Source organism: Stigmatopora nigra, chromosome 2 (genome assembly GCF_051989575.1).
Source record: "Stigmatopora nigra isolate UIUO_SnigA chromosome 2, RoL_Snig_1.1, whole genome shotgun sequence".
NCBI classification, from domain to species: Eukaryota; Metazoa; Chordata; class Actinopteri; order Syngnathiformes; family Syngnathidae; genus Stigmatopora; species Stigmatopora nigra.
In genome coordinates this window covers 8,964,591-8,976,378 of record NC_135509.1, presented here as the reverse complement: position 1 = coordinate 8,976,378, position 11,788 = coordinate 8,964,591, and the positions used below count along the sequence as shown (strand labels likewise).

General features: G+C 38.3%; 1 protein-coding gene across 2 annotated transcripts; it reads left to right on the top strand.

The window, feature by feature from the left end:
• The first annotated feature begins 4,998 nt into the window (after positions 1-4,998).
• ice2 (interactor of little elongator complex ELL subunit 2) lies at positions 4,999-11,722 on the top strand. Of its 2 annotated transcripts, XM_077710406.1 has the most exons (15): positions 4,999-5,146; positions 5,553-5,654; positions 5,733-6,036; positions 6,123-6,242; positions 6,305-6,439; positions 6,567-6,683; positions 6,878-7,037; positions 7,595-7,776; positions 7,867-8,605; positions 8,779-8,936; positions 9,021-9,150; positions 9,907-9,991; positions 10,178-10,228; positions 10,589-10,832; positions 11,446-11,722. In XM_077710406.1, the coding sequence occupies exons 1-15, from the start codon at positions 5,133-5,135 to the stop codon at positions 11,566-11,568; spliced, it is 2,664 nt and encodes an 887-aa protein (XP_077566532.1). In that variant the 5' UTR covers positions 4,999-5,132; the 3' UTR covers positions 11,569-11,722. The 2 variants fall into 2 exon arrangements, 1 of the variants encoding a protein (XP_077566532.1); XR_013324785.1 differs by lacking the exon at positions 11,446-11,722 and having other exon boundaries at positions 9,021-9,146; positions 10,589-10,685.
• Positions 11,723-11,788: the final 66 nt, after the last annotated feature.

The following is an 11,788-nucleotide window of genomic DNA, read 5'->3' as shown; positions in this document are numbered from 1 at the left end:
TCCTTACAGTTTAGGAAAACTACTTTCTAAATTATAATGCAAGATTTCTTTTCTTCCAAATTTAATTTCACCCCCTAAATTTGGCCAGTATTTGAATCAATAATGTAATAACAATCAATACATTTGGGTTTTCTGGGACCTTGCATTTTTAGTTTCTTTTATAACAGCGTGATTTTGGCATCTCATTAAGCAAGTGTACCTAATGTTGATGAGTTTGTGTTTATTTGACACTCAAGCCAAGTGTTTCTTGACTGTAAAACCAATTGTTCCATCTAGTGGAAGCCATGGATACAACAACAGTTTTGTGACATAAAAAGAAACGTTTTTAAATGCTATTTCTGTACTAGTTTTACATCTGCCTTTTCAAGCCAGCCATGCAGAAGAAACAATGAAGGGAAAGTGAATATTCAAAGCCTTGTCTGGTCGTAAAGCTTCTATTTTTGTAACATTTTTTTTTGTCAATGAACTCAAGAACGAGAGGGAAGGAGAGAGAGGAAAAGATGTCAGATAGCACTTAATTATATTCCTGCAATAATTAGACTAGCATTTGTTTGTACAATTAGGGAAGACAAACATTAATGGGTAGGACAAGTGCTATTTTCAGAATGCTTTGTTGTGGTGGTGCTTTTTGTTTTTTGTTGAGTGTGTCTTTCTTGTTGGTGTGGTCGTAAAGTGATAGAACAAACAAAACAAAAAAATCCTGAATGTGCCAAATAGTAGTCTGCTTTCTGCTCTGTTTTGTAGAATCGACTCCTACGACATTCCAGCCAATTCAGTAGCCACTTTGAGGAAGAACTTTTCTTTTTAAAGGCAATAACAACAACAAAAAAGTCATGAAAAAAATCCCTTTAGAAGCATGCCAACATTGACACCTCCCATGACATTGAAACCAGTTTTTATTTGCTGCTTGCACACCGTCATTCCTCTGCCGTGCAATGCGTGCAAGGTGTTATTACTACTTTGCGCCATCACCCCTCAGGGAAAAGTTTATTTTTTGTCACTCCCCCCAGTTTAACCCTGGCCGGACGTTTGGTCGCCCGGACGTTTGGTCGCCCCGACGTTTTGGTCGCCCGGACATTTGGTCGCCCGGACGTTTGGTCGCCCGGACGTTTGGGCGCCCGGACGTTTGGTCGCCCGGACGTTTGGTCGCCCGGACGTTTTGGTCGCCCGGACGTTTTGGTCGCCCGGACGTTTGGTCGCCCGGACGTTTGGTCGTCCCGGACGTTTGGTCGCCCGGATGTTTGGTCACGCCCGGACGTTCGGCGACCAAAACGTCCAGCGACCAAACGTCCGAGTACCCAGTTTACCCAGTTTGATTGTTGCATTATTGTTTTTGTTCAGGGATGCTCCACAACGAATGGTTGAGATGTGAATATATCCTCACCTGAGTTCTCACTGGGGGCTCATAGACCACTGCACCCCTGAAATCAAGCTAAACCCCAACATACACAAACCAGACAAAATAATCACCTTTCAAAATCCATCTCTAAATAAAAAAGAAAATCACATTATTCTCAGCTACGCATTTAAAAAAAAAACTAAAATAAAAAAAATGTTTTGGATAAAGGTGTCATCAGGGTCCCTGTTTATTAGCAAAACCAAATATTCTTATGCAATACTAAATCTGTTTGGGTTGTAGTATTTATGCTGTACCGAAGTAATAATCTCTGTTCTGATGCACAAGCCCTGTAGCACGAGTAAAACCTCAGTCTCCCAGCAGAACAAACTTTCCCATCTGGAAAAGTGTTAGACAATCCAGGAAGGAGAAACCTTGGCGGAGAGGATGAGGTGTGTACGCTCAGGGAGGAGACAGCTATATAGACGTTCACACACACATACACACACATACGAAAAGGTGGAATTTTCCTGATATTATTTATTATATTTCCTTAAACTGCAGGAACGGTGCTTGACGTTATGGAAAAAAAAATACAAAAAAATGTGTTTGAATGTTTTGTAATCAGTCCTACAGTCTAAAAAGCAAGCAATATGGCCTTGTGGTGTAATTACGGGTTTGACTGACTTGATTGAAAAACATTTCAAAGTCATAAAAAAAGGTCACCAGTGGCCAATTATAAACCTGTACAGTGGCGTCTTTCTGTACATTCACAATGAAGCGAGGGATTAGCGTGTGCTAAATGTGTGCTCTTCAATCAGTGTATAGTAAAATGGTCCTTCTGTCTCTGCTCTGTTGTCCATGTAAAAAGCAATAGTGTGTATGTGTGTGTGTGTATGTGCGTGTGTGTTTGTTATCAGTGTGATTAAATAAATGAAGAAAAAAAATGAAAAAAAACCCAGACAAGGCTTTAATAATTACAAAGGAACAGGGTCATGTGAACAAGAAAGTCTTGATGTATACAGTATATATATTTGTTTTCTTTTTCGGAAATGCTGAGTTCAATCCATCCTTGTCGGTACCAGTTTGAAAAGGGTGACATAACGTCTTCAATAAAGCACTTAGGAATATGGATTTGGAACAATACATTTGTTATTATGTAGGTTTTTTTTAAATTATGAATTGTAAGGTTGTATGACAATTGTTTAGAATTTTATTATAAGGTTTTTCAAATTCATCCAACTTGTACAACAGTACAATGACATGGTTTTATTTCCCTAAAATGAACAGAAGTTACCAAATATGGTCCATTCTCAATAGATTTTGAAAATGTTATGTCACACTTCAAGTTTGGCCATCATTTTTTTAAACAAAAAGTGTCATTTTCCAAAGCACAGCTGATATGGATTCAAAGTAGATTCAAGAAAAAAAATGAGAAGCAACTTTTAGCCATAATTGAATGTCAAGCAATAATATATGTTTGTGTATAATTTTTTATTTGATTTCTGTGCATATTAGTCTCTTTGCATGTACATACACCTCTTATTTATCATGTTTTGCTTGTATTTCTCCCTTTTATTTTCTTTTTTAAATATTATTTTCAATGTTATTTTTATTTTTTATTTTATTACATCTGGATATTTGACCAGGTGGAGAACCACAAACTTGACACGGCCTGCAACGTCTATTTTGTCACTCTATTGCTCGCTCTCATCCTCTGCTGTTTACTCACCCTATTATTGATCACGTGTATAATGGTAGCTTCTCTTTGTATAGTTAAGGGATAAAAAACTGCTACTAAGGCCTACTCAAAAGAAAATAGTTGTGTTAACCAGCTACACCATATTACAACGATAACTCTAGTTTCCCTCATTTAGGATTAGTTAGTATTAGGGGTGTGCTAATTTATTTTGTGTTGTGCTCGGTATGTTCGTGAACAAATAATTGATGACTAAGCCTAGCCACCCTATTAGTTTATTCATTTCACTGCATCCAGTATTAGTCTTAATATTAGGACTATAAATACTAAATAAAAGCGTTAGTGGTAAAAGTTACCCAGCTAAGTACCTGTATCAGTGTGCTGGTTTTGGGGGAAAATAAGGCACTTATTTCCTTTCTGATTTATAGCAAAAGCTAAGTAAGTTATTTAATGACGCTTTGTGGGGAAAAAAATATTTTCCAACTGATGCAGCAGTGTTTTTTCTTTCTATTTGTCCAATGTTAAGTTTTAAATTTAAGCAGCAAGAGGACTCTGAGGGTAGAGTTTGTCCAGTATTTATCTCGGGGGTTTGAATAGTGGTGCTGGGAGCAGGCAGTTTTGGTTCTGTTGTCCTTTTGGAAGGAAAGTTTGTATACGGAAGGCCATTCGAGGAGTTTCCCTCTCCACTGTAGCAAAAATGCAGGCAATAAAACACAGTGTATAACACTGAGTACCTCTCTCGGTGTAGCAAAAGCGCGTACATGGTACCGATTGTCCTTTTTTGGGGGAGTTTACTACTCTATATACTGAAGTGATCATGTTTTTTTGTTCAGTTCTCAAACTCACAGACTTTTTTTTAAAGTGTTTTTTTGTGCATTTTCCTGCAGTCTTAAAGAATTTCAATATACGGACATATCGCTTTCAACTGTGAAAGTGATTGTTTTTACGCATAACAGGAAGAAAATAAGACCTGTCTTTTAGTCTGATTTTTTTTTTTGTCTTATAAAATATGTACATTTTGGGTTCTTTTTTTGTGCTTTTTCGTGTTTTCCGGTGGTGTAATGAAACGGGTGGTTGAAACGGGCGGTGGAGGCTTTTTTTTTTGTTGTTTTTTTTTTGTCCAAGCAAAGAGTAGTGCAAGTTGAGGAGAGATGCTCAAATCAGCGTGTGGTTATCAGCAACTTTGAAGTCACATGTTTGCTACTGATGTTAAATTTGGGGCCAGATGCTCATGTACCTTTTTGAAATCCAGCTCTTTTCAACTCTCTTTAGCAGGTAGTCCATTCACAAATGTAGTTTTTCTCCTTCTTGTCCGATGATTCTTAAATATGAAAATAAGTATTTTGATTCATTTTTGTAAATACGGCTGTAAAGAAAAATAAGAAATTTAATGTTGTCTTTTAAATACTTTTCATTCTAATATGAATGTTGTTATATTGTACTTAGAAACTGTACCTTTAATATTACCTTTATTAAAAGTGCATTGGACACATCGGTTTTAGATGTGCTTTATGTGCTGTTATCCCATAATAAAATTTACCGCTTGTAATGGGCTTTTCTTTCTTGGCTCATTTCTTGTCTTGTCTGTTTTACAACAAAAAAATGAAATACTGACAGTAGTGAACTACTTATTTCTGTTTTTTGATTCAATTAAATTTACATTTATACCTTATTCAATTAAAACATTTTGTAATTCATAGCATTAAGAAGCATGTAAAAAAGGTCACATCAATAATTTGTTGGATCACATTTTCTATTTGGCACATTTACTGTGGGCATTGTTTAAGTAAGCTTCTAAAATATTAAAAATGATTAATTAATATATTTCCCTCCAATTGTGCATTCATTTTTTTAATAGATACTTGCATTTCCAGCACAACCCAAAGATTCTCAGGGAAAGATTTGTATGTTCCAAGGCATCTTTGGTATATGAAAGTACTGCTAGGATCCGACAGAGGGCAGCCTTGCGTAGTGAGCGACAAAATTTGACGCTTTTGCACTAGTAGAAGAAGAAATAAACCACGCGACTCGTTTGCCAAGAGGGTATCGTTTGTTGTGCTGTGCTTCATAAATGCGTGTTTTGAACCCGTGGCAATAATGGATCTGGTGTGGTGAGTAAATATTTAACACATAAACACAGACCGACATTCGATAAGTCGATCTTTAATTTTTATTGATTATAAGAAAGACCGTACAACGCTGTATTTTTCTAAGGGTGGGCGTTCTATCTACGAAGCAATGCACGACAGTAATGCAATACTATCATGTTATCTTTGAAGTAATGCAATTAAAATGAACTTATTATCCATTTAATACATAATTAAACATTCTCTGTCTGGTAAATATGTAGATGCAAAACATTTTCAAATAGATGGCGACTTTCGAACGGTGAAATATCATTAATCTTAGTTGATTTTATGTTTATAGCCTCATTTAAACACCACATCCGGACTTAAACATATTGTGATTGCTAAAATTGCATAAACATGATTTGTGATGCATAATATATTTTTTAAGGGAGAACCCTCCTGCCCCTGATGGTCCCTTTTTCACCAAAGATGCTTATGATCAATATTCGCTTGCACCCAGTGTTCGAGAATTGTGGGATTCTCTACAAAGGTATGCAAAAGCCAGAGAAAATAAAAAGAAAACTTGTCACACTAATAAACACCACGGCTATTTTCCTCTCCTATTAAGTCCTGCAGAGAGTGGTAGTGCCGAACCAAATTGTGATGCTCCGTCTGCAACCAAAGATGCTGCTGAGTTAAACAATAAAAGCTGGGATGACATGGACATCGATAGTTCCTTCACAGATGACGTGCCAGACGGTTGTAAGAACACTGAAAAAGCGGTCGTGCCACTCAAGAATCAAAAGAAGGCGACAGATGATGAATTCCCACAACCCAGACTACCCTTCCCTTGCACGTCGAGCCTGTCCAGCAAAGAGCAGAGTGTCTATCTTGGCTTTTTGTGTAACAAGAAACTCAAAGATCCTCCCCAGGTGACATTTATTTCCTTTATCAGTTTTTCCTCTGATCCTAATCTATGTAGTGTGCATTTATCTAAAGAAAATTGGACATTTTTCAGCCCCTAAAGTCTCGTGTAGACCAAGAAGTGATGCAGTTTCAGCAGTACTTACAAGATGTGGCTAAAATATGTGCCGACGACTACAGATTCATACCACAAGAAGCACTGCAATACGTAGAGGTACGCAATGACTGTGTTTTATTTTATGTCTGTATTTTAAACATTGATTGTTTTCTTTCAAGGATTATTTCAAAGCCTGTTTGGAGTGTATCCAAGCATTACCTCAAGTCTATCAAATCTGCGAATTGACTAGTTTAACTGGAGGAACATTCAACCCGGGATTGTCTCTCACCTTTGAAAAACAACTTGTTGTCATGGTAATGTATTCTTCTGTGGTTTTTAAATTCAACTTGAGTCAGTTGAATTGCAAAAGAACTCTTTTAATCTTGTTTCATATTCTGCATTTCCGTATTTGGACACTTTTTTTTTTTTTAATCTCCTCAGGGCACTGTGGATATCACCAACCTTGTGATAGTGCCTGCTGATGCACAGCTTGCAACGGATTACCAAAGTGTTTCATCAGAAAATCCTCCAGCCAAAAAAGCTAAGGACATGCACGCTGTAAGCAATTGTTTCACTTTTTTTCTTTCTTTAATTACTCAGAATAAGTCGCAGAGATTGTTTTTATGACTGCAAGAGTGGGGAGTCATGACCGCAGGTCTTTTGTGACTTTATTTTGGCTATTGCAATTCTAACAAAAGACACTAGAGGGTGCTTGTGTATTCTTCAACACATCTTCTGTTTTTGCCCTGCAGGAAATTAGCAGTGATAATAATGCAGAGAAGTTGTGTGACCGCTATGAGCCGCATGTGTGTATCACCCGAGAGGGTTTGGTGACATTGTTGGACAACCACGGCCCTGACTTTAATCAAAGATGGGAGCTTCCCGTTTGCATCAGAGATAACCATGGAAAAGGTGCAATCCTCTAAATTCTTATTTTAAAGGTCCTAAAAGTGCAATGGTGGATTTACTTGTCATACAAATTCATCATAAAATGACTAAATTGTGTTTGAGTTGCCCAAATTGGGGCCATTTAACCCCCAAAATATGTACTGTTAATCTTGTATCAACAACTTGTAGCTATATGCAGATTTTCCAAGATATGTTTTATTTGTTTCTTACTATTTCTGAAAATCTTTGTCACTGACAATTCCACTTTTTGGCTAAAATGCACATATATCTTTTTAAGTATTTATCAGTAATATAGTGAAAATGTGTCAATTGTACATTTTGTGCTGGCAAAATTTAAGATTTGGGGCCACTATGCTACTAGTAAAACAATTGAATATGGACAAGTTCATAGCGCAACATTTATGCCCCTAAAATGTCATTTATGCCCTTAAAATGTCAGGGTTTTTAATGGTCCAAAAGACGCTTCTGAAATACAATATTTTTTAACTCCTTTTGGCATGTGTCATAGTTTTAGTTAATAGCAGCAAGACTCAAGATATTGTTTGTTGTTTCGTCATCAGGTGTTACTCAGAAGAAAACTGTTTACATAGAATCACCCATAATAGACAACGAGATAACCGTGAGAAGAATGAGTCACATCTACCATGAGGAGAGTTTAAAGCTCTCCGTTGTCAAGAATGGGAAAAGAAGTGTGTTCCACTTAATGTCAGAGCTTCCTGTGGGCAATCAGGAACCCCCACCGGTATTTGGCACTCATACAAATCTCATTTATTATGACACAGCGCACTTTCTTTTCTTTTGTCATAATGCCTCATCTTTTTTTTTGAACCAGGAGGCCTCCAAACGAAATGTGGTCTGCCTCAGCAACGATGACCTCAACTTTGAAGTAGACCTCACCGACCTGGAAACATTTGGAGAAGCACCACTTTCAAAGATCAGCAAAATCCAGAAGAGCCCAAATGAACAACTCCCACATGGCCCAAATGCGACTTCACCTCAATCCACTAATGCCAATCAACTCAATGAACCTTTAACCCATAATTCCCAAGAAATAACACACCTCAGTCATTCCCTAATAACGACTACCGTGGAAAGAAATGAGGCTAACGTAACAAAACCAGCATCTGAGTCTGAGAAAGAAAGCGATAACGACACTTCAGTCATAGGCGACTCTGATAACGAGAGGCTGATCATTGATGACTCGACTTCTCCACTTAAAGACGCAACTCCTGAGCCCAGAACCTGCCCCACATCTGAGGCTTCCACCTCAGCGTTATTCTCTCCCAAAAAGACCTCATCCAAAAGATCCAAGGCCCCAAGCGACCCAATGGGGGAGATCTTACGTATGCAGAAAGCCATGTTCCGAGCAAGCAACGACGCAGTCGCTAAAAGCCGCACTTTGCCTCAAGTCATGGTTTCACCCAACCCATGTATGGAACCCCAACGCCAACCTCAGCCGGTATCCCTCGTGAAACCTTGTGTGACTTCTTACTTGGAAAGAAACCAGCATCAGAGTGGGGAAACCTCAACTGCCACTCCAACGGTCCATACAAATTCCCCAGAGAAAAAAAGTCAGTGTCAAACTAGTAATGCTACATTCTCCGCGTGTGTGAACCATTCCTTAAAATGCTTCTCTTTTTTTAAATTTTTTTATAAGTCACTCTGGTCGCCAATAAAATTTCTAGATCGGTTTTTTTCCCCTCACTTACTGTTTAGCTTATACTTTTTTCTCTACTCGTTCCAGAAATACTGTCTCAGGATCTGCAAGCTAGCGCCGAAGACGAACAAGACTACACCTCCCCGGAGAAAGGAAACCTTCTTTACAAGCTCTATAGTCTCCAAGATGTTCTCATTATCGTACGCAGCTCAGTCCATTTTGCTCAAAAGAGAAAAGCAAGCGAGGTATGCCTGTCAAAAGTATTTACTAACTGCATTTTTCTATTTACTTCAAGCTCACAATATACTTTCTTCTCTCCTTGACACCAGTTTGTGCCAGTGCATGTATTACCCAAACTGAATTACCAGCTTTGTCACGGGGTGGAATGTCTAAGTAGCAGTGAGGCTTGTCATTTGTGGACAGAGACGGCGCTCCATTCCAGTACAGTACCCATCGTAGGTAAAACAAAAAAAATCGCATTTTCATCTTTTTCCTCTGAGGGCATATTGAGCTGGTTTGATTTCCTAGGAATACATTAAAGGATTTTATTTTCCTTTCACCCCCACATGGAACAAGGCGAAACAAACCCGCCCACACAACCCAATGGAATAGTCTTATAATGACTCATCACCTCCTCCCAGGGCAGGCTGAGTTTAGTTTACTCTGCTGCTATAACAACAGACACAGCCTAGAATCAACCTTAAATTTCAACATACAAGGGAAGCCAGTGACAATTAGTAGTTTTTATTTTGTTGAAATCCTCATCCTATTGTCAACTTATTTTTTTTTGGTGTCGAAAGCTTTCAAAGTTTGTCCAGTTTATCTTGTTTGTTCTTAAAGGTCACAGCCCATTGCCAAAACATGGGTGTGACCATGGAAACCTCTCTGTTAACACATTATTTGAAAAATCCATTCATTCTTTTTACTGATGTATCAGCATGTTCGAGCTAAATTTAAACCATATATTTACGTCTATATATATAACTGTGATTGGACAAACTGCCGCACCTCCATCTTTGATCATCTTTATGTTCATAACTGTAATATGTTGTTGCAATATGCAAGCGTTAAGAAAGGATTAGTGTACGTTCCTTCTCCAACCGCTCAAGTAAATGATCACAGACATGTCAGTGGTGGCTACGCGTGTTGATGAAAGAAAGCTTTTTTTGTCTGCGCTTATTGGCTTTTTCTCTCTTTTTCCCTTTTCTTGTGTAGCTCACATCAATGCCCATACTTCTAAAGTAGCTCTGTGCAGTAAGATGCCTGAAACGTGGATGCAAAACATCTCCTGTGACTTCAAGTAAGTGGTCGGATTTTCACGATGATTGAAATGAAACTAAACGCCCTCCTCGAGTTATGATTATACTTGGCGATAAACCTACTCATGCCAGAACAACTGTAACAGATCTTTGTCGTTTTAATGACTATTGAGATTATCCAGTTGAACAAAGCAATCAACAATAATCTGTATATTTTTTCTTTACAGTCCGGTGAAGTCACTAAACATTCTGCACCATCTCCTGAAAAAGCTGACTAAGTGAGTTACATACAATGAAAGAACATGTAAAGACTATAAATTCATTGAATTAAATATAATAGACAAGTGGAACATATATATAAAAAAAAGTCAAAGTTGTTTTTAAACTTTTAAAACTCCAAACCTGTAAAAACTAGCTCCGAATACCGATTTTGAAATTCACTAATCTGTCTCCAAGTACCTTCCCGGTCTTAGCAGCCTCCGGCTAGCACACTTGATGACGTCAGTTAGCGTGTTTCTGTCAGAATTGCATAACCTTTAACTCACGATAACCATGCTAGATTCTTTGCTTCACATTCCACTCTCACCGGAAGATTTCCTAGTAAATGAGTGGGCGCGTCTTCTGTGATATCTTGGCAGAATGGAAGCGGGGCAGTACCTAATCACTCACAAAGCAGGAGAGCCCTTTGTCACTCTGTTAAAAGCAGCCAATGGGAAAGCCTCACGTACGGCCTTCGACTTGCGGCAAGTCCACGACGGTCTGCCTCAGACCCCCACTTCAGGACCGGTGCCGTGGATTCCTGTGGACCCCAGCGTGGTCCTTCCTTTCCATAAGAAGCACGGTCGAGTTCCCTGCACCTTCCCCCCACATAATGTGACACAGGTGAAAAATATGACATTTTTTTTCAGCACCATTGACGACAATAGACGTCTAATCCATTTAATGGGAAATTGATTAGTGTTCCCTCGGTTATCGCGGTTAATGGGGACCGGGACCACCCGCGATAAGTGAATTTCCGCGAAGTAGGGATTCCCCTTCAAAAATGCTCAATTTGAATTAAATTCCAAATTATTTGTAATTTTTAATTTTTTTTATTTTGTTACCCCCCCTGTATACAGTACACCATATAGAATACGTGTAGAGAGAGTGAAATTCATGTTATAACAAAAAAAACTAAAATATGTTGTTTCAATGTATTATTTGTATTTTTTTCTTCCAAGAAAAATCCGCGAAGCTCTGAGTCCGCGGTAGCTGAACCGCAAAGTAGCGAGGGAACACTGTAGTCACCTATACGACAGCAAATGAGATTGGTGGTGTTTGTCTTCTGCAGTTTAGTGAAAATGAATGGACTACTGCCAATTTTGCACTTTTTTTTAATCAAAACTAACAAATGGAACAATACACTCCATTCATTACATGCCGTACATGTGTTGCTAGGGAATTTGGAATCGTAAAACCCATGATTATCTATGTCTTCTTGTACTTTTCATTGCAGCAAGCTGGAAATGCAGTGGGGCCCACAGGGAAGAAGAAAAAGAAGAAAAAACGCTCAGTAAAGCGCAACAACTACATTCAAAAACTCATTAAACAATCAGTTTCAGATCACACCGCACATTAAATGTGAAAGTTGACGCTGAATGAGTTGGCAGGATTTTGTCAATGACATGCACTTTTTCCTAAAGCTTTAATTTTTTAGTATTTATTTTCGCTGTAGTATTTTTCTATTGGAGGAATAAAGTTGGAAGCATGTAAGGCTTCTTGATTAGATCACATGTAAGAGAGGATGACTCAACAAAGCTCAGTTGACTACACTTTGGTGATAGTTCAACTGGGTGGAG